The 27,268-nt window shown below is 36.5% G+C and overlaps 1 protein-coding gene across 12 annotated transcripts in view; it reads right to left on the bottom strand.

Annotated features, from left to right (window-relative positions):
• The window catches only part of LOC139145576 (RIMS-binding protein 2-like), a 62,949-nt gene that overhangs the window by 16,018 nt on the left and 19,663 nt on the right, over nt 1–27,268 (bottom strand). For 7 of the 12 annotated variants that reach the window (XM_070716815.1, XM_070716811.1, XM_070716819.1 and 4 more), the window contains exons 4-12: nt 26,817–27,147; nt 25,538–25,630; nt 24,028–24,201; nt 22,016–22,110; nt 9,261–9,482; nt 7,179–7,254; nt 6,279–6,302; nt 3,471–3,518; nt 341–577 (exon numbers count right to left, since the gene is read on the bottom strand). In XM_070716815.1, the coding sequence (XP_070572916.1) occupies nt 341–577; nt 3,471–3,518; nt 6,279–6,302; nt 7,179–7,254; nt 9,261–9,482; nt 22,016–22,110; nt 24,028–24,201; nt 25,538–25,630; nt 26,817–27,147 (1,300 nt within the window). The remainder of the gene's footprint in view (nt 1–340; nt 578–3,470; nt 3,519–6,278; nt 6,303–7,178; nt 7,255–9,260; nt 9,483–22,015; nt 22,111–24,027; nt 24,202–25,537; nt 25,631–26,816; nt 27,148–27,268) is intronic. The other 5 variants (XM_070716817.1, XM_070716812.1, XM_070716821.1 and 2 more) reach the window with 5 other exon arrangements.

Below are 27,268 nucleotides of genomic sequence, written 5' to 3' on the forward strand. Positions count from 1 at the left end.
CAGGGATTTGAAATCAAGATGACAGATGGGCAAGTGGATAGTGAAAGTTTCTCATTTCAAAGTTTCTCAGCATCAAACAGGGAATTTATACCTTGATAAATATTTACACACAGAAATTATGTCAGGTATACAACACTTTAAGTTAAATTCAATCATTAGATCCTGACTTCTTATAACTTCTGTGAACAATTGTTAACACAAATGTATTTCGTAAAAAGATGGTTCAGAAAGGCAGGACACACTGTTAAAAGACACTTCCGTGTCTGAACTTTGAAATGAGAAATAAGAAACCAAAGATCAGTAGAAGATATAAGAAAGGGAAGAGAGTGGGTTTCTGGACCTTCAATCATGGCCTCCTCACTGCTCTGAACAACTTCCTCTTTTGTTTTTTCTGTTTCTATGGTTACAGTGGATGTGGGGTCAGGAGCTGCTACAGGAGTCGGTGACGATGCGACTGGCTGTACGGGAGATGCAGCAGTGACGGGAGGCGGTTGTGATGGCAACGGCAGAGGTGGTAGTGTTGATCGCTTTTTGACAGTTTTGACAGTGTCGTGACTTGGCTGTATCTGAGTATTATCTAGAAACACATCACAGAGACAGGTAAAGACGTGAAGTCGGAGTCAAAAAGATCATTAACATTGTGACATTTCACTCATGCTCTGGAATCAAGAGACAATGTTGTGTGCAACCAAGTGAAACACTTAAAAACGTAAACAAAACATTTTGTGACACACATAAACAATGGAAAAAATACAAAGAATTGAATCCCGAGACACAACAATGGTGTGAAGTTAAGCTAACAATTACAATATTGCACATTTAAACATCACCACCTCATGAACAAATGTTTACGAGCAAATGACAGACCATAAGGTGATTTAAATTTATATTAGAAAAGTCTCTTCTGAAGTATTTTATTAACTGTTGTCTGATTTCATGCCCACCTAATGATCGACACAAGTCTTTGCGTTATGTTCTAAGACTTCCTGTACGTTCAGGTTTGATTATCAAAATTAATACAGAACACTTTGGCTTTCATGTATTAAAGACAGATTGCAGCAAAAAAGAGAAATATTAAACTTTTGGTGATGTGCTTGGAGATTTGCTGAGCATATTAATCTCATACAAGCATACGACCACAAAATGAAACAATATCAAACTTTTGCATGTAATATGCTTGGAGAGTTTTTTGAGCAGATTAATCTCATACATACAGATGGCCAAAGAGTGGTCACAAAGAGTGATCAGACATGCCGGAAAGAAGATTAGAGCTAAATTTATCAAAGGTTGCCATGATAACTGCCTGGGAATTTGTAATATTCTTTCACCTCATCTTTTCCATGAGTCTGTGCGGTATTTGAGTCATCTCATATTCACATTAATCCAATTTTTGAGATTGGTTTTTCTAAGAAATCATTTCACTCATTTATCTCCATGGCAACTGTACAAATTGAGCTACTTAAAAGAAACACATCACGATTTTTCATTTTTAACGGCTATTTTTAGCTGACTGTTTTCAAGAGACTAATTCTGAGAAAGAATCTTAAACAGTGACTGGGGTATATCCAGCTCTCTCTATTTCTCAAGGAGCATGAAATGACTGTTGGAAAACGGACCCGAGAAAACCCTCAGCATATACTTAAGAACAAGAACAATAAAGATTTTAGATTGAATGAGAGATTTACTTGGAGTGGCGCTTGTCTGGGTTGTTGATGATGAAAGAGATACCTACAGTAGCACATACACATGCTATTCATGCTTGACCCCTTTCACTTTCTTCGATTTGACATATTTATGGACAGCACGCTTTTGTCATGCGCCGGAAATGCTTTATTCTTAGCAAACTACTGAGTCCAAAAGTCATAAAATACAAGTGGTCTAAGTTAAGCACCGAACAACCCATGCATTATACAGAGCCAGTGGAAGGTATTTATGCCTGATGAGTGGTTTTGGTTCAAACTGTATGTTTGCTTTTAAAATGACATGTGAAAGTTCACAGTTTTGCTCGAGGACTCTTTCTTCAGCTATTTGTCATCATGAAACTTTTGTTTTCAAAATGCAGAGTGTTTCAGAATTCTAAATGTTAGCAGATTTGAATGAAATGGTGACAAAGAAATTCCTCTAGATGGCCGTTGCTGTGGGCAGTTACACCCGTCAGTCTTCTGTGCCAATCCTACTGTGGATGACTCATGCATAGCATGTCAAAGTGTGTGAAAATGGCCAATTCTAAGCCTTCACCTGAGAAAATGAGTTATCAAGACCCCCATTATACTCTGTAATGATTCTTCTGATTCCATCATCAACGTGTCCATCTAAAAAAACACACAATTTCAACGTACTCACAGGTCGATCAACACTATGGAATTATCCAAGGTAGAAAACACTGAAATCACCGTAACTTTGAGGCAGGGCAGCCATACTTACAACACAAAGCAATTGTATTATTGCTGTTGACCGAGCATTCTCTATAGGTGGCTTTTGAATCTTGTGATAACAAATGAACCACAAGTACATGCACCATCAATAGCTCAAAGAGATCAAAATTCAAAGTCCTTGGAGACTTTTCCAAAGAAAAACAACCTAAATCTCAAAGCGCCTATACAATTTAAGAGTAAATAATTCTTTTCTATGCAGGCATGTCACACACCCTGAAATTCCGGTGACAAAACTTGACGTTAAAATGAAAGACTGCAGCACACAAATAGAATATCACCATGTGACTGGCAGCTGTGACAGTGACTTTATTCATATCTTCTCATCTTATCAGATGAGATATCACAGCATTAAATTTCCCGTTAGAATTTGTAGCAAGTAAACAACGTTATTAGCCTCTATACTAGTACCGGTATCAAGTCTGAATTATACTGAACTAAAACATAAGTTGAATATCAAATTATTGCACTGGCTGCAAAAAACCCACCAGCATTACTGTGTAAACACTGGTGCTCAAGTATGTAATTTTGACCATTTCAAAGCCCATTTAAATTCTGAGTACCTAAAGATTTCACAACACAAACACACTTCTCTTATGTGAAATTTCTCTAGAACAAATGACCAGATGTTTGAAATATTACTGAAATTCAACCAATACTTAACTACTTAATGTATATTTTCGACTGAATCATAGCTATGGTTACACAAACGAATAAGTTGAATTTAATTCAGACATGTAGATGATTCATTATAATGGTGATTAAAAATATGAAAAGGGCAATAAATAATTTAAGAATTGAGTGAAATGTGAGTAATGATTTTAAAATTGGAGACAGGGACTGTTTGAAACTACAGTGAGTTTTACTTAGACTATGATTAGAGTCTGACTTTTTGTCCCAATTACACTGTGATTTGCTTAAAATCATACAAGCTGGCAGCTTGTGGTAAGTCATAGAAACAAAATCGTAGAAAGATTACTCTTCTATACGAAGTCAGCAACAAGGAAAGTTGCTGTAACGGAATGTACTCTGTCCTACCTTCTCCGGTATCAGCCGGCTCCTGAAGAAACTCCGGCATATCCTCATCTGCAACGAAACACGGAAAACAATTGAAATCGAAGCTGGGTGCAGCGGCAAACTTCCAGAATCTTTTCATGGTGGCAGCAGGCATGTGTGTCGTGCACCAACCACTGAGGAATTTGTGAATACAAATAGCTGGGGGAAGATCTCTGTACTTTATAGCGTAACAGTTCAGTGGGCAGGGTGTCGGGCAAATTTTTTTAAATGACCCTCCTTTAAAAAAAAGAAAACGCCCACAGATGTTTTGTTGTACAGGGTACGGCGATGGAAAACAAAGTGGCTGGTCAGTCGGAAGTGTTGGATTTGAGAAAAACCAACAGGCTGTGGCTGTATATTAACCAGATTACAAACACACAGGGAAGAGAGGGCCAGCTAGCGACACAGTTATTTACTGGTATCTCTGCCAAGATAAAGCAAAGAAGGCAAGTAAGCAAATACTCTGACAGGATAGGAACCACAGAGATAGTGAGCTGAAAGTGGGACATGTATGGTGGGACAAACATTTTGTACAGCACAGAATACAGTACAGTGGAAGTAAGTTTATTCCTAAGCACATGGGAAAGACGTTACAAGAATGAAGAATTCAATGTTACCAGGACCTCCAATCAAAATTTCAAACAGCAATTGTACTTCCACATCTTCATGTGTTCATCTTTTGATATTTGTGACACAAGACAATTTTGATTATTTCACATTGTCTTGCCACTCTAACCAATTTTAACTAAATAATACCAAACCACCTGTTATTTCTAGAAGCTTGCTGACAAGTTTTTTCGGCAACTGTTCACTAACATTTTAAAGGTTGACATTTATACTTTATATTTAAAAGAAACTTGCCATTGGAAAATATTACAATATTAAAATTTCAAAAATAAGTGCCATAAATGTCTGATGGATACAAGAGATGACACGGAAGAGGGAAAGGACTCATCTATCGGATAATTGAAAGTTGATAGTTTTTGTATCTGTCATATTGTTAGGTGACAGCGCACCGATCTGAATGTCCTGCAGTATTAGAGTGCTGTCTATCAAAAGGAAAAACAAATTATACTGATTTATGGCCAATGATTCTATTAATTCAGTACAGGATAATAAAGCCATAATGATAAGTTAGGCAAACTCCCTTGTCATACTTTGGTCATAAATTCATCGATTCTTTTTTTTTGCTGCTGCTTTTCTTTGACAGGTGAGACAGACAATGACAGAAACCGTACTGTGGTAAATAGGAGCCATGACAGGAAAGCATCTCAGAATGCAAATCTTTAGAACAGGAAGTTGTCCTCATAGCCTAATCTATTAGGTGCAATTTTTCAGCCTGATAAACAGTCCATACATTTCGAAAATGTGAGAACGGTTTTAAAAACAGACTGGCACAATTAAAAAGCAATTTTATGTATTCTAGATAGGTAGAAACTGAAAAATTTTAAAATTGTGATCTAATTGAAGGATACTCCTTTTGAAAATATTTGGAATATTTTGTGTGTTAAGGAAATACCTGGGAAACAAGTATGGTCACATTCGAAGAAAACAAACAAGCTGAGATCAAATGACGGAATAATGAAAATATTAGTTTTTGAAAAACTGATTAACAGTTGTATTGATTTGGTATCAAATGTATCATTAGTATAAGAGAAATTAAAAAAAAAAAATACAAAGAAGAGCAAGTGTGACATAAATCCACATCACAGGGTGTTTCAGAATTCCAAAGTATTGACAATGTGCAACATGGTGGCAAAGTTCTGTAGTATCTATTCCTCACAGAGGATAACAAAACATAAATTTTTTCCTAAAATTTTACAGACATTGTGACAGCAAACTACACCTGAACCTAGAGAAATGATAAAGTATACAGCATGCACTTTCAACTTCCCCTGCACATGAAAGACAGTGTACTTTTAACTTACATAGTACAGAAGTACTTATACTATATTATACCACAGCCATGACATGAGAGCTCAGCTATCGTCAGTTTCCCTATTATGCACTAAAGTGTGCTTCTCAAGTGAGGCTGACATCCATTTTTGTAGTTTTATTATATTTTGCAATCATTTGCACTAAATGTCTACTAGCAATTGCAAACGTACGAAAGCTTTCCAATGTTGAATTTAGCTGTATTATTTTTGATGCAAAACAGACGAAGACACAAATGTGCATTCTCAAAATGTGCCTTTTGAAATAGAGAAGCAGACATCACATAGGTCTGGTAACTGAACTCACTAGAATGAACCCACCACCATTCCGATCACCATGGGACAGGAGTCATTACTTGAACGATCATGCATGTACTGATATTTTCTGAAGAAGCTCATTAGCGGATGAAAAAAATCAGACAGACGGAAAAAAAAAACTATCGTAATTGCGCCGGATAACGTGTCACATAAATGGAGCATGAAAATGTCAAGAAATAATTTGGCAAGCCCTGAAGTTGATGAATGATTATTTTACAGCCTGTGTTATTGTCATTATCTAGGACTTCAGGGTTCCAGCTGATTATTTTCAAAGTGATTTGTGTCTGAATAAAGGAAAGGTTAAATATAATATCTCCGTGACGACTCGGTTAGAAATGAGCTTCTGTGGAAATGATCAGTACTCCTTACGATTAGCATACATTGAAGAATATTATAGGAAATTAAAAAGTTGCAAGACGTAGGCAGGTTGATGAAATTGGATGATGCAAGATGAGGGGGGGGGGCCTGATGACTGCAAGGTTTAGCATGAGTCGGGGGTTGACAGTGGGAAATGATGAGTGGCTATTGGTTCTGTTACCTTCAGTGTTAACATCATCTTCGTCTATTATGCAAATGAGGATGACAAATCATTTTAACAAAAATAAAAACAAAAAAGAAATAAAGAAAGAAAAGAAAGGAAAGGAAAATATACTATGAGACTGCAAATTATGTCGACATCTGAGAAGTTAACTTATGATCGATGACTATGGGATTACCGTACTTTGTTAAACAAATAAAGCGTACGGCTACTTTTAATGCAGTGAACAAGGAACCAGGCAGACAAAATTGTACATTGAATATATGGATCCACGATTGAAACTATTTTCCAGAATGCAATATAACTATGCCGAACAACGTTACATCAAAATATCAAACAACACTACCGGTATCTTGTGAATGCTAACTAGCTAACATACAGCATCAAGGGTGGGTTGGTCAATATGCTAATTAGCTCATTATCATAATTCATGCACGGAAATGTTCTTGAAAAGGGATTGGGAACATATAAATTGATGGTCTATCCGAGTTTAGTCATTGCGTGGGGTGACATGACTCCTTTGTATGTTCTGCAGGGCTTCAAAGTAACTTTCTAAACATAATAATGGAAAAAGTCTCAAAACTTTCTTGATGGTTTTCTTAAATTCGAAAGCAACTCATGTCCAAATCTAATTTCTAGATGATGTGACCGTAGAAACTGGTAATTCAACCAGCCTTTGAGTAGAAACACGATACAGTCAACTATACAGTCAACTATCATCATTTTTCTGATTTTCATCACAAATTTTCATATGTATGTAACTTGACCCAAATCTGGGGGAAAATGAAATGTCAATGCCCACACAATGAGTAACCTTGGTTGAGCACATGATATGTGCCAGAACACTGGGAAAGTGACTCGCAAGGGCAGAATCAGAATTTATCTAAATGCCAGTCCTACCTGCGACTCTTTCAATAAAGTTTGAAGGCACTAAACCCCGTCTCCCGTCCATCAATTCTCCTTCATAGAAACCATCCTGTTGAGATAAAAATATTCATGTGCTTGTTTATCACAGTGGAAATGAAAATAAAGTACGTTTAGGATTATGAGGTCATGATAGCGATGACTCATAGTAAATTGGATTGATTGGTCATGTCATGTATAAAATATGATATCAGCTTGGTTGTCTTCAGAACAAACATTTTAAGAGTTAAAAAGTTGACTGTATAATTTTCTGTATTTGGGAAAGCAACTGATTACAATTATTCTGCAAATTTTTGTCATGGATTTTGTAGTTTGCTTCCTGGATCCTGATATCTGTAATACTGGTATTAAAACCTGATGATAATTTGACAAGCTAATTTACTGCAAATCAGCTTTTGTCCAATACAGTCTATGTTGAACTGTGGTATCAAAACCTTTGACGATTATAATTTGACAAGCTAATTTGCTGCAAAATCCAACTTTTCTCCTGTGCAATCTATGTTGAACTGTGGTATTAAAACTACAATACATCTTAAGGTTTGTACTGTAGGTATTACAAGGGAAAAGAAATTTCAATTGTATTTCTTTTTCTCTGTGTCTAAAAGGAACATAAATTGGGAAGATATAAGAGTATGGACAAAGCAAGATTATCTCTTGGTTTTTCAGGCTTTTTTTGGAAAGTGGAAATGTCATGAGATGAGAAATGAAAACACAAAATCAACCTACGAAGCGTACCAACACTTCGGAGACTTTGTATTTGTAAATTAAGTTCTCGCATATGGTGCATGTAAGGAAAAACAAATTCATTTTGGACAAGAATGCATCATAAAATGCTGCTGTGGGTCTCAGGCAGTAGAATTATGTTGTCAAGATGGCAACATGTGAGCTGGTCACCATGATGATCAATCATGGAGCATTAAGATGTCTTGTCTGCGGAATATCTCATCCGTATACTAATACAAAGGGATAACACGGAATAGACCACACTATAATTACGGATCAATCTCGTCTTTATTGCTTTGTATAACACGTTTATTACAGCTACGTACTGACAAAATCCGCCTTCATACATCATGACAGAAACCATGTTGATTCCTTATATCTCCCTGTGACATGACTTCTTGATGAAAAATTCGCTAATGCAACTCACAGTGAGGGTCTCATCGTCGTGTTTATGAAAGGTCATAGTACTATCCAGTGACCTGTTTTTGTACACCAAGTCTTCTCATGAAATGATTACGACTTCTGTGTTATCTTGACATTTGTGTAAAAATCTTATTTGAGAGCTATTTATCAAAGCAGTCTCTTTACTTGACATGTTTTCACAACCGTTGAACGATCTCCAATATTTGAATCAGACACAGCGAAGTCCTTTATTACCTTTTTTCCATCCACAATTTTTATCGTTTTCAGTGATGAAGTAGGAGCTCCACAAGAAGGAAGCATTAAAACCTAGGTTTGTAAGATTTATTTGATACTTGCACAGACCTACTGTAAATACTGCCCTGAGTCAGTGACATTACATCATTTATGATGATGTTTTGAACTTTGCTTGTCACCCTGCTGCTGCTTCGGATACATTAAACTATGGACTCTTTGAGTGATTATAATGTCCAACACAATATTTCTTTAATACACTCACGATGCATCGTTATTGAATGCTAATATGACAATATCATCTTTAACTGGCCTTTTCTGTTAAGTATTGCCTGAAAACCAAACCCAGATTATCTGCTGTTTCATAAGAATAGCTGATTTGCCAAAAATGCCCAACAATACAATGTGTATTTACAAAGGGTGGGGATCCGTGAGTTCTGAAACTCTGAAACAAAATGCACCAGAATGTCACAATTCTTTCCATCGATCCTGATATGATTACATTATATACCTTTAGGAAGTCTGGCAAAATGACTGGGGAGTCCCAGTGAAATATTTTTATTGACTTCTATTACCCTTGACGATATCACTGATTAATTATTGACCTACCCTTGATATTGCCCTATTTAACCTGCCATCCCTTGATATACAAGTCCCATATGATATCATATTAATCCTCACCTCATCCATATTGCCATAGACATAGATATATTCCCCAGCATTGAGGGCAAGCTCCGACTCTGGGCTCTCGTTGGGCGAGTATTGCATAGGATCATAGCTGTAACGTGCAATGAAGACAGCCAGCTTGTCTCGTTTCGGTGCAGCGGTATGCCTGAGTATGTTCATATCGATCTTGTCGCTGATTTCGTCCATCAGGTCTTCAGCCTCACTACCGCTATCCACCTGCAGGGGGTAAAGAGATAACAGTATAGCAGAGAAATACACATGAAAATTTCACAGACGTGTGCATGTCCTTATGATCAATAAGTAAACAGGACTTCTTACTCACACACAAACTGGAGTGTGAATCCTTATTCCCATGAGGTTTGGCTTTCCTCACAAACATGTTCCATCAGTGCTATACACGTATCAGTAAGTCACTAACCTGTCTTACTTTCATACCCACAAACCACCAGCAATTTGGCGTACAACTAATTTTTTTGTAATTTTAACAAAATTAAATCACAACAAACAGAGACCAGTCCAATGGTGAATATGTCTGTTTCTTCATCGTTTTAATGTTTAACTGCCCAAGTCAATGAAAATTACTTTATTTTGTCACTTTTAAGGTAATCCAAAAATTTGCTACACTTTTTTAATATATGGATTTGTATATGCGTCTGTTTTTTTTTCCTTGCAAGCTTCAGTTTGTGACCACCTGTTGGATTGTGACAATTCTTATGCAACATCAGTGACAATGTTGACTATACATGTAACTGGGTATCCCAAATAAATCTGAGCGATACAGGAGCTCTGACAATTTAAGGTTTGTAAACTACAGAAAACATATAAATTTAAGAAGAAGCAGAGCCTAAATGATATTAGTCGAAAGTAGGCACATTTTAACCATATACTGACATTAAACTTGGAATGCGCCTTGCTGCAGACATTTTTATAGTAATGGTAATGAATTACAGTTCAATAGACATCTCAAACATCAGCAAAAATTAGTCTGCACAACACAATCCTGTTGCCGGCCAGTTTTCCAGAACCACTTCTAACAGATCATGTGAAACTGAAGAGTCTTCTGTCTGCGCGGTGGAGTATCTTAAAACATCCACTGAAACATCAAAAATTGGAAAAGTCCATCTGATGTAGTGTACACTGTAATATCTGATGCTCGACTAGCTTTTAATTTGCACAGGTGAGTCATCATGCGGTAGCAACAATGTCTTCGCTTTTCTCCTTCTTAACTTATCAACAGCCTTTGAAATTTGTCCACCAAACGAACTACCTGCACGGTATTGAAAGGTTTCTGGGTGACAAATCATTTCCAAGGAAAGTACGGTACTTTTCAAGCTGCCAATTGACATTTGAGTTGTCAAACTGAGCCCAAAATAGCCTAAGAATTGACTGAAAGTCTGAGCTGTTATGCAGTTACATCAGTAAGGAAGGCGATGGCAGTATCAAATACTTTGTTACCAAAAGAATTACGAAAAATAGTCAAAATGCAGTTGATAAAGAGAAACTAAACCCCACTCATGAATGGTTAGCCGATCTAGTGACAGAAATCAGCCAGAACGTTCACTGAATTACACAGAAACCTCAATGGAAGTAATAATACAGCGGGCATAGTTGATGGACATTAGCAGTTGCAGACATACAATCATATTGAATTCCATTTTATCTCTGACAGATTTCTCCGTCACAATCACAAAGAGAACAAATTCTGTAGGAGGTCTTGCAATTATCTCAGTAATGAACAGGTGCAAGATAAAAAGAAATATTATGTCTTCGCTAACAAAGACTCCCCTACTTTCTTTTCATCAGGAGTTAAAAGATTAATGGAATTATTATCAGTATTGATAACACTCTGCTATATAATCTAGAATAAGATATTTTTAGCTGGCTTCTTCATGACTTTTGAAAGACTATGATTGATCCGAGGTAAAATCTGTCAATAATTCAGAACGCAACTCAGTATACCAGAGAGCGTTTGGTGATTTCTATTTCTTTTCAAACTTCTGTTTTGGGCATTTGTTCAATTTCTGAAACAATATTGTCAGATGAAACTCAAAGAGTAAGATTCACTAGAGATTCGATACAAACATGGTATACTTGATTACTTAACAGTGTGAAACACACGAAGTAAGAAAAATCAATGACGATTTGCGATGTCAGAAATCTCACGTTCAAGAACGGAACTCGTTGGTTCTGTATCTACAGAACAGGATAATCAAATCTTAATCAAGATGGAATGCAATTCATTAAGGTTTGTCTTTGAATACTAATTAGCAATTACTGGCTCGTTTAGATAATTAATAGAAGCAATTTGCATTGGATGGGTGTAATAAGAACAGACAGGGATGTATCTCTCCGTATCTATCTTTACATTTCTCTCTACAGATGGATCAATCACTGAATTTAGCAATTTCTACTTCTCAGGATAGAAATGTGACTGGAATTATCAACATAGGGCCGAGGAAAATAACGGAAGACAAGGCAGCAAGACATGGTGGCAAGAAGCGCAGAATAGCAAAATTCTGAACCAATGAGTAAATGAATTTCTTGATTCTGCAACAGTCAGTGACTTCGGATGAAGTCAACATTTTATGCAAATGAGATTCATTTAGAAACTTACAAAAAATGTTGGTTCATTTTGTGGAAAACTCTGGGACCTGACAGTAGGGCAAATGGTTGAATTCTTGTGTTATGACAATAAAGTTGATGAGATTAAAATGTCCCATAAAAGTGAATGCACAATTTGCATTCACATCAACTTTCTTAAATTGAATTCTTGTGAGTCAATAAAGGCCTTGAAATGTAAACAAATAAAGAAAGCAATTTTCTGAACCACAACGATATTGATGCATAATTGATAACTTGACCTCGCTGATTAACCCCTTATCTCCAAGAAATATAAGTAGATTATTTCTCAATTTAACATTTTGTTTTGATGAAAGGGATGTGAAAAACACTTTACGCTTTACATCAGCATTGAAGTATTGTCATCAAGCAAAGAAACGCCATGCTTTAAAAGTCTAGAGACTGTTTCTCAGTCACTTCCAACAAATGTTTACCATCCTAAGTTTGCTTTTCCTAAAATAACCCTCTTCATATACACTCAGGCTGAACAGAGCAGCAACTATTTCATTACATTTGGGTACATCAGCCGTCATTTGTTTTCTAAAAGGCTCCTTCAATACATCATATCTATTTCTCAGCATGGTACCTCACCATCACATAAGGCACAAACAAGTGACCTGATGGCTGATATAGCTCCGCTGCAATAGTTTAAATATTTTAGACGATAGGTGTGGGTTGGTTTGTCAATTAAGGGAGTACTAATGAACATGACACAATTTAATATCAGCAGCAAATTTCTGAACATGCTGTAGGTTATCTTTTGGAATGGGAAAGAGCCTAACCAGTAACCATTTGTATACATCAGTGCCGGCTGTGACTGCTGGCCGCGTACATCATTGGTGGCGCACTTTGCCCGAGTATTAACATTTAACCTTAGCTCAGCTGTCCAGACAAATTTTTGTTTGACCAAAACTGACAAAAATTGCCTAAAAATATAATATGTAAGTTTTATCATATTTTCAACAGAGAGTTTTTTGTCCGAAAATGGTAAAAATTGCCCCCAAATGCAATATGCAAAGTTTGACATGATTTGATACAACCTTCACAAAGGTCACCCTGAGGTACCTGTCTATTAAATTTAAAAGATATTGGACCAGCTGTTTAGAGGACAAGTTTGGAATGCTATAAGTTGATGGCTGCCACTGCCTTTGACTAATGACAGATAACGGACAACAGTGGACAACAGCCTATCTGATAAGCCCTGCGTTGCACACAGTGGAGCTAAAAATTGGTGAAAACTTGCAACACTTGAAAACCACGCCTCAATTGTTCTATATGTTAACTTATCCAATGAAAACTTTGTATGTTTTTTGTTTTCATTGCATTTTAAATGTCCAACATATTAATTAATTTTCTATTCAATCATATCAGGATTATCACTTCTTCATTACCGTTACCTTGGATACAACTATTCATATGCTGACATCATGGAGAATATGGGTAAACCATTTGAGTGCTGTAATTCTTCCCACCAAAATTTTAGTACAAGATTTTACCAATTTTTATGAATCTTTCTGTAAGTTTTTTGATAATTTTGGATCAAATGGGCATCACATTTTATTGGCTGAGGTTTTTTATCAAAAATTTGGCGAAAATCTGAGAAAATTGACTGGGGTACATTTTATGAAGGCTTAAAAAATTTGATTCTGGCGCTTTACAGGTTAAAACAAACCAAACATAGTGCGTTGAAAGCTGTAATTCAAAAGCAGTTCTGGGGCCGGGGATGAATTCAAGACGAAATTAACTTTCTCCTGAAAGATAGCCTATACCCTACTTTAAAGAGACTGAAATGTAAATGATGATATCTTCCCATAAGCCACTGAGTGAACACAAGTAATGGAGTAACTTTGGGGTGTTTTACCGTTTCAGGCGTTGTTGTCAGATACAAGTCATTCTGCAAACATTTCACTGCATTTTCAAGATGTTGATTACTGGGGTACCACTGAATATTACCAAGAGGCAACTCAGAAAGTGTTTTTTCACTTACAAATTTTGGACAAGAGGCAGCTGACTTCTTTTACAACTTATATCACAGAATAAATTTTGAGGCGAGTACAACTGTATATGTGCACGGTTATTGCTTTGAACAGAACTGAAACAGAGATATTCTGAGCAAAACTGGCATCAACTGTATATATTTTTTCAACAAAATACCGATTTGTTTACCCATGGATGGTACATTTGTTTTAAAGTACACAATGTCATGTAAACCAGAATATGATTTTTGAAATCATGAACAATTTTGTTCCCATATGTTTGACATCCTACAGCACAGAGTACAGACATGATGACTTGCATCTCACAGGAGATGTCAATAAATCAAGCCATACGACAAAACAATAAATATTTATCAAAGTTGCTCATTAAAATTTATAGACAGCAGTTTAAAATGACTATCACACCTGTGAAGAATGAGTCAATGATTGAAAATGGAAATAAAATTCATAGAGGAATGAAATCTTTATAAAACTTATCATCTTGTCTCCACCTTGCTTATTCATCTACAGTAAACAAACAAATTGACAAACTAGCATGTCAATTTGGATAAATTTCATATCAGTTTGAGCCAGGAGTTAAAAAGATATCCATTCAATATTATCACACTGTAACTTTGATTGTAATCGCATTCAGCAGTACCCGTCTATTTAAGATGACAATAATTTTTTTTCAATTGATTCAAGGACACTGCTAGAATAGTCCAGTCATTTTAGGCCAAAAAAGGGGTAACCCACCACAAATTGCAACAGAATTTATTTTTTCACCATTCATCTCAGAAAAATCCACATAAAAACATATCAAAAGTCTTCCAAAATCCGAGGAGTGGAAAACCACCTAATTTGCATAAATCCAAAATGGCCGCCCCGGTATTATAGTTTCAATGCTTTTGGCCACTTACTGCCCAATATTGGTCCGATTTTAATAATTTTTTTAATTTCCATATACCTTGTACATTCCCTTCATAATTTAGACATTTTTACAATAATTCCATCGTTATTATTTACAAAACAGGGACATGAGTCCGAATTTTACTGTAAAACAATAGTATTCTCACACACTATGTCTTGTAATCAATACTTGTTTATTTTATACGATACGAATGTCTGTAATGTGAAATAAATAAATAAATAAATAGATAAATAGATAGATAAATAGATAGATACATAAATAAATAAATAAATAAATAAATAAATAAATAAATAAATAAATAATAAATAAGAAAGAAAGACAGACAAGAAAGACAAAATTATTCATCAGTTGTTGTACGTCTTTGCTAGTAAAGGGAAAGCAACTCCACTTCATATTTGGGTTGTTTGCGTTTTGTGTGTGATATGTGTATAATATAAGTGTATATAATGTTTGGCTGCTTTGGGTAAAATGTTGCTCAGCCATGGCGAGACGTACCCGTAATCTACGTGTCTTGTGTTTATCCGCACTGGAGCGGAGAGATTGCTGTGACACTACGATACTTTGGCGCTACGTTTCGAAAACAGAGTTTTCTTTGGTCAGTTGGGTACACACTTGGAGATAGGTTCGGATTAGAGAGAGACAGAATGGCCGGAGAGAGCTTTGTGTTGTGTCTTAGTATGACCAAGTTCAAAGATAAAAAAGAAAACACATAAACAAGAATCATAGAATGACAAAAATAACGAAAAGTCACAATTGAACAAAATTGAGCACTGCATCAAACAACTCAGATTCATTAAGAACCTATCAACACACAAACTCACCAACATTGAAATCAAGTACTTAGCAAAGGCTTAAAAATCATTCCCACAACAAATCTTCCTAACAGAATCCACCTGTTAGGGGAATAACATATACATTCCGAAAATGAGACTCCGATATATCATGAGACACAGACCGTACAACACCCTGTCAAAATGAACTCGAAATGGATCCCACATACAACCGAGAACACAAAACTAGAAAATTATTTGGAAGCAACAAAATTGGCTATTGTTAACACACCTATTCGAAACATTAAAAAAACAACATGACACGTGCAGAACAAATAGTGTTCAAAACGCTATCAAAACAAGAAGATAACCATCAAACCGTTTGATAAAGGACGGGGGACAGCAATTTTAAACACTGATGATTACGTAAGGGAATGTAAACTTAACGATCAACAATACTACACAAAATTGGCAACAGATGACACAAAAAATACAATAGAAGACATACCGGTACACAATCTCATAACAGAAATGAACAATGGAAAAAACATTGACCATCACACATATGAATATTTGAATCCAGCGATAGAAAAATACCGAAAATACACAAAGTGCCGCCACCAGGAGCTATGTTTGTAGTATGGCCAATCATAAGTGGATGCTCCAGTCCAACATTTTCACATATCAGAATTCATTGACTATTTTCTCAAACAAATCGTCAAGAAAAACCAACATACATCAAAGACAACAGACTTTATATGGAAAATTGAGACAATCAAAGTTCCGGCCAAAGCAACTCTAGTAACACTGAATGTAATTTCCATGTACACGAATACACCACATGATGAGGTAATTGAATCAATCGGCAGAGCATTAAATCAGGAAAGATCATCAAACAGTTACATAATCAAGCAACCACCAACGAAACACATGATAGCTCTGCTAGAAGTAATCTTAAAAAAAACAACACATTCGAATTCAACGATGAATTCTACTGGTAAATATGGGGATACTCGATAGGGTCCCCGTCTTCTCAAGAAATAGCAGATATTACATTTCATGAGACAGAAACGAGAATAATACAGAAACACAAACAACAAATATCGACCTGGCTGAGGTTCAGGGACGATGTTTTTCTGATTTTCATCGGAACACAACACGAACTCAATGAATTCATATCAAACATCAACAAAATGCATCCTAATTTCAATTTTTCGTTTGAAAGCTCCTCTCAAGAAATCACATATTTAGACCTATCTACAAAGGTCGTCGATACAACAAAGAGAATATTCTCGACATCAACACACACACACAAGGCCGACAGATACATTTCAATTCTTACAAAGAAACTTATGCCATCCGGCAGCAAAAGGTGTATCATTACGATACATCAGAACATGTAAGAACGAAATCGATTTTACACAAAAAGTCACACAATTTAGTGAAAAATTACAAGACCGACAATACAAATAAATTAAATAGAAAGCATTATCAGAGAGAGACAGATCATAAAAGTAGAAAAAGACTGCTTGAACAACAAAAAGAAAGCAATAACGCCACCAACAATACCAACATATAGCCTGTTCATAGAAACGACAAAAATCAAGCAAGCCCTGACAGAAAACTGCAGTGAACTTGAAAAAGACGAAACACTAAAAAACTGTTCCAAAACCAACCTATAATCGCATCTTTTTATTAGAAGGAACAGAAATATAGGTGGCACACTTATAAGCGCCAGACTTCACAAAAACTACAATAGCTCAAACTCAGGGTGACACGAACCTACACAAACACAACGAGATCAAACTGTAGACATTCTAGCTTCCCTACTTGTGAACAACAAACGTAAATGGAACAACATATTACCAAATTAAAAATCTAACAATCAATCAATTGTGCTCACCAATCAAAAATGAATTTTAAGTGGCTGATGAAGAAAACTCTGTTTTCGAAACATAGCGCCAAAGGATCGTAGTGTCACAGCAATCTCTCCGCGCCAGTGCGGATTAACACAAGACACGTAGATTACGGGTACGTCTCGCCATGGCTAAGCAACATTTTACATAAAACAGCCGAACATGATATACACTTATATTATACACAATATCATTCACAAAACACGAAAACAACCCAATATGAACGATGTGTGGAGTTGCTTTCCCTTTACTACCAATACTATTTAATTCCCATGTGATCTGTAAAAAGGATGTTATGCTCATCATGCTAGATCTATCTGCCGCATTTGACACCATCGATCATGAGGTGCTTCTACATAGACTTGAATTTCGTTTTGGCATTACTGGCACAGCTTTGTCTTGGTTCCGGTCGTATTTGTTAAATCGTAATCAACACGTCAAGGTGGGCTCTTCAACATCGTCGAATTCATTCATGAAGTTTGGTGTCCCACAAGGTTCAGTGTTAGGACCAATCCTCTTACCTTGTACACGGCTCCACTAGAAGATGTAATTATTGCTCACGATCTTGATTATATGATGTATGCGGATGATACGCAAATCTATGTTGTCTGTAACAATCCAAATGACGTGAAAGTCAATGCTGAGACATGTGTCGACGAAATTCGCGGATGGATGAAATGTAACTTGCTAGTTCTCAACGATAATAAGACAGAGGTCGTCACTTCTCATCGCGCCTTAAATCAGATACTGTACCACTGACCAGCCTGAGAGTAGGTGAAATCAACATCATTCCTTCTCTCTCCGTTCAGAATTTAGGTGTTTCTCTCAGCAGTGATGTCTCCATGTCAAATCATATAAGTCAGATCTGCAGGAATGGTTATTTTTCATTATCTAGGATTAGCAAGATACGTAATTTACTGGATAAAGCAACCACAGAGAAATTAATCCACGCGTTTGTCACTTCCCGATTGGACTATTGTAATAGTCTCCTCTATGGTGTCCACAAAGATCAACTTGCACGTCTTCAATCAGTCCAAAACGCTGCAGCTCGCCTCGTTAGCCGTACACGTAGATTTTGTCACATCACTCCAGTTTTAACTGATCTGCATTGGCTTCCAATAGAGGCTCGCATTATATTAAAGTTTTGCTACTTACCTTTAAAGTTGTTCATGGAATGCGCACCACTTTACTTGAAAGAACTGACCGAAATGTATGTCCCATCCAGAGACCTGCGATCATCGAACTCCGTACGGTTAGTGCCACCACGAGGGAAGTTTAATAAAGCGTACGGTCAAAGAGCATTTCTGTGTGTGCACCTGATTTATGGAATTCTTTGCCGCATGAAATTCGTACTGCTCAAACTATTGACTGTTTTAAACGTGGTTTAAAGACACATCTTTTTACTAAGTACTATTCATAGGTCCATTTATGTTTTACAGGGACTACTCAATTCTATATTTTATTCTATTGGAATCGGTTTTAACTGGACACTATATTTTATCTCATTTTTTAATTTTAATTCATCATTTCATTTTTTAAGTCAATTCCGAGTTGTTTTACTATTTGATAACTTTGTCTATTTTTTTGTCCTTTATTGTATGTACAATGCACTGAGACGTATGTGTAGTGCGTTTGTTAAGAATTAAATAAATAAATAAATAAAATAAATAAATCTGTACACCTTCCAGGAGACTTTAAAGCCCCTCTCCCTTTGCTCGGCTCTCCCGCGCTGGCAGACTTTGTCAATTCAGGCGCGGCTGTGTATCTACAATTTGGTAAAATAAACATCATTTGGGAAACTCGTAATTTTACAATTACCAGCTAGTATTGAACCTCATGTTGAGTTTCACAACTATGGTGACAACCAGTGTACCCTGGTAACACAATATCAACACACTAGATATAACTAGACTTCAAACCAGGTTGACTGTGTTTGATATGAATAAACCGCCAACTTTTTTATAGGACGAATGTTCTAAACAATGCGTAAGTTCAGCCGGTGGCTTTTAATGTGAAATAGGGAATAGGTTATTGGCAAATTAACAGCCAAGAAACAAAATGGATAATATTCTGTATTAGTTATACTGAGATTGTTTTTAATATATTTCACACCATATATGTTAGCATCTTGCAAAATTAGACCAGTATTGATTGGAAGGTGAAGTGTGTTTGTGTACCATTGTTTACCCCGAAATTCAGACTTGTGTGCCTATTTATTAATAACTACAATTGGAAATGCCCTAAAAATGTTGGAAATTAGAAGAGAATGTACAATTTGTAAGAAAAAAAAAAAATATTGTCCAAATCGGACTGATATCTCGTAATATGTGGTTATAAGTGTTGATTCCATAATACCAGGGCGGCCATTTTGGATTTATGCAAATTAGGCATTGTTCCACTCCTGTGTATTTATCTATTTACTTATTTAGTTATTTATTTATTTATTTAACATTACAGACATTTGCACCTTATACAATCATGAAACAAGTATGATTAGAAGACATAGTGTGTGAGAATACCATTGTTTTACAATTATGTTCCTGTTTTGTAAATAAAAACAATGGAATTTTTGTAAACATGTCTAAAATATGATGAAAATGTACAAGGTACATGGAAATAAAAAAAAATTACCAAAATCGGACCAATATTGGGCAGTAAGTGGCCAAAAGCATTGAACCTATAATACCGGGGCGGCCATTTTGGATTTATGCAAATTAGGCACTTTTCCACTCCTTGGATTTTGGAAGACTTTTCATATGTTTTTATTTTGGTTTTTCTGAGGGAGTAGTGAAAAAATAAATTCTGTTGCAATTTGTGGTGGGTCATTTCATATTTTGACTGGACTAGAACTAGAACACTGACATCAAAGTTTCAAAGGGACAATGATGATGTCTGTGTCTATTTGAGAGAATGATGTTAAATTACTCTCTTTAAGGCTATTATTCACCTCAAAGGTTGTCACATTCATTATCAAACCTGATGTCAATTCAACATCCCATAGCTGTATTCAAAATTTCCTGGTTATCTATCATTCATCACGATAGCATTATCAACGGTGTTTATACATCTCCTCATAAATTGTCTCCACGCAGGGCTCTTTCAGTACTGGGTGATTTCAGTCTGTTTTAAAAATCAAAATTACCTTTGTCGCTGTACAAAACTAATCCCAGAAATTTTAGAGGAAAAAAAGATTTTGATATAAAATGCAAACTTTGAGAGAATGAGTGAGTAATGGTGACTTTATCTACTGCCTGGATATGATTCATTCCATGCTAAAATTTGTGACCTTGATTCTGATATTTGACCTCAGGTCAAAGGGCATACTCAAATCAACAATTTGAGAAGGGTGCATTATGCAGATAACTGCATATATTACAGAAAGCATATAAATTTTTTTGCAAATAATTGGACCGCATTAGTGACAGGAAGTTATTATCCTGGGCTGATTTCGACATATTGGTTTGAGAATAGTTCACTGGTTTTGACGGTGAATCTGCTCTGTACCTAGACACTGCTTGTTGTTGATATTCTGCAGGAATGGCATGGATATCACGATGAACAATGAGAATCACGAAATAAAGACGGCAGCATGGTAAGTATAGTATGAAAGATGATGATTGTAGTAATGGCTGCCATCACAATGCATGTATACTCACTAAACCCCTACGATAGCATCAGTGTATACTCAGCTCTGGGCTGATCTGAAGTCTCATCGATCCAGTACAAAATAACACAACTGCTAAATTATCGTCTGGTTGCTGTGCAAAAATCATCCCAGTGATAAAAATAACAGTGAACCTCCTGGATGGCGTCAGACAAATGTCTGTGCAGACAACGTACGTTCAAATATAGCCATCACAGACGCATACTATCAGCCATCCTTGGGGAAATCCTCATGAATAATGTATCACCCTGACATCATTTATACCTTTCCGACACAGTGAATGGCTGACAATTGCCTTCATCATGGATATTAATTTATTCATTAGCAGGCCTTCCGCTCATCAATTTTTTTTCTATTACCCTCGCATTGTACCAAGAGTTCACCATCCGCATCAGGTAGAGCACTGAGACGCCGTATTTCTTAAACATCAATGCGAGCAATAATATTGATTGCCAGACTTAATGACGGTAACGTCAGATTCTTAATTACAAAATCGTCAAATGACTCATTCAAACTGGTGTTGACTGATGATTTATACAGAGTAAATCAATCAATACCAAAGGTGTCAAAATGAATTTGGAATTGCTGTGGGAACCCTTGGCAAAGAAAATGTACACAATGCTATCATACATCACTTTGACGCATCTCCCGCAATGCTACTGACTGATATGGTGACATTTCAGAGCCAACTGTCTGATGTACATGGTCAAAATAAGCTGGATATACCAACACTTGCTACATACATGTATTACAAGATAGAGTTTGTAAACAACAAGCTCTAAAAGAATACCAGATTTTGATGTATTCTCATGTACACACACGCCGGCTGCACAAGAACTCATAATGGGCAATGATGCATGGCTATTGACAAACCTTGCCATTTTCCAACACATCCTTTGATGACCTTGACCTTGACCTCGACCTATCACCCTTGGCACTTCTGTCTGACTTGGTTGACGGGGCATCACCTGGAACGAAGCAGACATTTGGAAAATGAGCCGTGACTAGCAGTGGTGAGAAAATTCAGTTGTTTGGATATTTGATCTACCCTAATTATTAAAACAATCAACATACACTGATGAATTCATAAATCATAATCATAATAAAGAAATGTAATATTGTGGATAATCACACACTCATTCAACAATCTGCTTTCTGCTTTCATGTTTTTTAGCTTTTCATATTTTTTCAATGGCATGCAGCAATGCTGATGTGTCTGCGCATTTATAATCACATTCATGGTAAGCAACTATAGCATGTGATTTTCTGATCAGCTCTTGCAGAAATTTTCTTCCTACATTTTTCTTTCAAATCAGTGTCCACTACTTTTCAAATTCAAACAACAAACATTGGTACTTCACGCTTGTCTGCAAAACCACATTCAAGATACATTGTAATTCAAGATACACCTGTGTCTTTTCTTGACACCGAGACAGAGTCTTCAAGTGCCTCGGGATATGTTTCAAACAAAGCACTATCTAAACCGATAACAGATCAATGAAATATGTACCCACAATCCATAATGCAAATTTACATATTCACTGATATGCTATCAAACAATTGATGCTTCTTCTACAGTGTGTCATGCAATTCCACGACTGTTAGAATTTACTTTCCATCATTAAGCTACAATGTAGGCTTTACTTTGCAGTGAACAACACCAGTGTATATATAAATACCATACACAGATGAGGTTTACAGACAAATCTATAGAATATATCTAGAGGTTATCTGGTGTAGAACATAACCATAGTATATTGTCATTATCGAGCACTATTCCTAGAAGTAGTTAGTATTTACCAATTAAACATTCAATATGTTAAAAGTGTTAATTGCATTAATTAACTGTGCTATTGATGACATTTTGGATGTGTGTGTACTTATCATGGGCACTAAACAATGTTACAGATATATATATATTGCCACCCCACAAATTAAGATCATTGCTTTCTCTCTACAGAACCATATCAAGATCACAGTGAGACGTTCTTTATCATTTAGAGAACGTGGCATATTATTCACAAGAATTTAAACAATCAAATCTAATGGAAAATATCCAATATAGGTATTCGATCTGTTTTTATGGTTAATGATGGCCATACAAGGAAAGGATAATGTCTGTAAATATTAAAGAGACAATATATTTTTGATGAAGGGATACACTGCACATTACTGCAAATCTTCAAACAGGGAGCTGGGCAGACTTGATGGACGGGAATGAGACTAAAGGTTGGCAGGATTGATAAACAATATATGTGTGTGCTTCTCCATGTCGGAAACAGTGGCAAATGGACTCTACTGAGGTGAGCGTGAACAACCCCCGGCAAGACTGAAGCATACTGGGTTTCTGCTGAGCCAAAAATCATTTTAATTCACCATTGTCCTGGAGGATACTTTCACATGCTCTATGTCATTATTTACTATGAAAGACACCCTAACACAGAAAATTTACGATTTACAAAAGTAATAAAGTTGGACCCAGTATTCTCCAGGTATGCCTTACCCTATTTCCTTTGTCATTTGGTTTGACCAAACTTTGTTCAATGACAGGGTTGAACCATTACACTGGCATTAGGGATGACAGGGTTATGGATGCAAACTTATGGATTAAAATTAAGTCTAATATCCTCAGCAGTTTGTGCATACTAGCTTAGGTATCTAAACTAGGCTACTTGGATGCGATGGGTTATAGTGATAGTGAGAAAATGCGGTGGGTTATAGCAACCAATGGGTGATGCAGTGGGTTACAGCAACCAATGTGGAGATGCAATCTAAAAGGAAAATGTGCGAGGCAAACAAACACTTGCACACACCAAGCCATGGCCGACGACTCGGTCAAAGGCAACGGGATACACCACCATTCTACAAGCTGTTAAATTAATCACCTTTGCTCATGGGGAAAGTGTCGTCTTCAGTGTCTGACGTGGTCAGACGCCGTATGTCAGCACTATAAGACAAATCATCATCTAAGCCAACGACGCCTGCCTCCTCCAGAAGACGACGTCTCTCCCATTCATCGTTAGCAAAGCCGAGGGGTTCCTCCTCCCCCTCCACAAAACCTGCCAAATAAAATGTGCATTCAAAAGCCATACAGCGGAAAATACCAAGCCACAAGGACTGCGTGTAGGTTGATGAGGAATGATGCACAGATGAGGCAGTGGACGCGAGGAAGCTGATAGGAGTGACCGGGAATGGTGAAACAATATGGAGGACATCACAATGGTAACCATGGTTACAACAAATATGACCAACATGACAGACTTCATGAAAGACCACACTGACAGGACAAACATAGGGCTGCATGTAAAACATTCTATGCTATATTTATGGTAATATATCCTCTTGAAGGAAATATTCCAGAAACATAAAATTCCTAGAAACCTTTGTAATGTCTTGCTATGGAAAAGCTTTTTTGAGTAAAAGGAAAAACAAAACAGGATGTTCATCATCGAAGATTTATAAGGACCAACAATTTTCATTGTCTGTTGAATTTATTTTGAATTTATTAATTTATTGAATTATTTTGAATTTAAAAATTTGTTTGGAACCAAAATTTTACTGTTTTTATGACAGTACAGATTTGTCCAAAGTTAACTCATGTTTGAACAATGTGTAGCCTTGGTGTTCCATTTTTCATTACACAGATTGCTGTAATGTGATAGTGAAGAATAGGAATAGTTGGTTGTTGATAGGGTATTGAAATTTCTCTGAGTAAAAAGACCACATCTTTGAAAGAACTGACCATGTTTGGAGTCTTTTTTTGCAGAGGGAAGGAATCAGTGTCGCATACTGATGTATCCACAGAAAAAGCTGGATTGTTTTTTTGGAGAACATAAAATGAGTAATGGCAGTGAATTCTGGCTTTGTAATTCATGTAGAGGTATGTTGTACAACAGCCAGATATAGAGTGATATGTTTTGATGAGAAGACAAAATATTTGCTGACGTGTTCTGGTTTGATCGCTCCAGTTCTTTGCAGTGTTGTATTCTGTTGCTGCACACACAGATGTTATTGCAATTGACTTGAAAAACAAATCTTTGGTGCATTGTGTGTTTTCAAACACGTAAAAGTTAAGTCATATTAGCATTTCAGTGTTAATACGTGGTTATTCAAAGCTGTTGTTGAATTAATTTTGTTTGTCACATCTCACAGCAATATGGTGTAAATTTTAAGAGGTCAAGAGATCTTACCAAAAGGTGAAGTTCACATAACTCTTTTTCCATCGGAGTTTGTGAATAGTTGTGTGTTAGTTTCAGTAATACTATAAAAACTATTGAAATTTACTTCAATAAGAGGGTTTTTCCATTCCCATAGATATGATAATTGGCTCGACAATCTTGTAGGCGTCACTTGGCAAAAGCAGTGAACATGTGACTTTTGACCTCCTGACCTTACCTGTGTCAATAGACTTGGCAGCCTCCATCTGTTTCCGTCTCTCTTTTTTGAGAGAGACATCCTCCACCCATGACCCATCATTGAACTCACCACCTGAAATACATGTTTTAGGTATTTTACCCCAGCACTGGTTTATATTCCCTCACCAAGAACTGGCAAAATGCGATAAAAATAATTCCCCTCTACTATCCACCAATCTTTTCTTGGTTTCGTTTATTTACCGAAACCCTCCATCCAAAACATTTTTGATTGTCAAATTTACCAAAAGTCTAAGTAAAGCTTGGAAAAAACAGCCCCTATGCTGTAATGCAGTGTATATTCAGTGAATTCAGTATTAAAATGGAGCTATGGTGTATTGAAAGCTTCCATTGCGTGATGACCTTTCATTTGTAATGCACTACATGGTTCATAAAGTTTCAATATCTTTGAGCTGGCTGTGATCAAAAGTTCTTTCAAAATGGAACATTAGTTGAATACTCCTTTTAAAATCTTGTCAATGTAGATTCATTACATATGCACTATTATTCTTGACCTGGGCCCAGAGGTAAGCTAAGGTTGGTGTGGGGTAGTGTGTAGTGTGAGGGCGCTGTTTGAGAGATTGCTGTGGTATCAAATTTTCAAAGTACCGTAAGCTGAGATCCACGAGCTCTTCAAGTCAACAATCTCCAAGTCAAAAATCTGTCAGTCTCTCATGAACATTTTTCTGAACAAGATTACAAAAGCATATTAACCGAGAAAAGTAACATCTACAGTGAATTTTTCTTAGCAATTTTAAAGCAAATTCCAGTTTTCTTTACAAGGAAATGCAACGGTGTAGGAACATACAGTAAATCATTGCAAAAAATATCCCATTTTCGCCCTGCAGCCAGTAATACAGATCAACTGATCACTTTCTGACAGCAACTATCGAGTGATAGACTTTCTTTTGGAAATCTCCCAGTAGACTACTTGAATGTTACCGAGAATCTATTAACATTTAACCATTTGACTCATATTTTATCTATTGACATCCAAAGCTGGAAAGCTATGTATTTATTATCTGCAATGTCAAGGATGTCCCTTCCTATGTGGGAAGGTCATGTGGGTGCAATTAACCTCATACTGACTCGGAAACTCGGTTATCTGTGCAATTAAACTGCACCAATCACCTGAGACCATTTCAAGGGAACTGACTAAATTACAATTCCACATTAAGCTGTTTATCCAGAGCCTGTTCAGATAGGAAAAGAAAAAAAAATACAGGAAAATGAAAAACAAACATTTGTTGAATGTCTCTTACCTTGTGATTGATCATCTAGAACTCCCTCAGCAGCTAACGATGCGGAAACAATACCAGATTGTTTCTTAGCAACCGTCTCTTTGTTCTTTGGAGTGATGTGTCCATTTTCCCCGAAGCCTTCATCTGAGAGACTTTCTGGTGAAGTTTGGATCGCTATTTCTACTTTTGGAGAGCCCGCTCTCTTGTTTGCCTCTCTTCGCAGCGAGCTCAGCTCTTGGGAGAGTTGATTGAAACTTTCTGTCTGCTCTCGACATTTCCGCTCCAGTTCTTGCACCTTGGTCTCCAGTTGTTCTACGGCTTGCCTCTGGGTCTTCTTGGCCACCTCCTGTGCCTGTCAAAGCAGGATCACAAACAAAATAGTCACACACTGTCACATTTTAGGGCTCACCTGCAAAATACTGGGCCCAATTTCTGTAGTGAAGAAAACTGGCCTTCCTAAAGGGCCCTCTCAT

This window comes from Ptychodera flava, chromosome 12, assembly GCF_041260155.1.
Source record: "Ptychodera flava strain L36383 chromosome 12, AS_Pfla_20210202, whole genome shotgun sequence".
NCBI classification, from domain to species: Eukaryota; Metazoa; Hemichordata; class Enteropneusta; family Ptychoderidae; genus Ptychodera; species Ptychodera flava.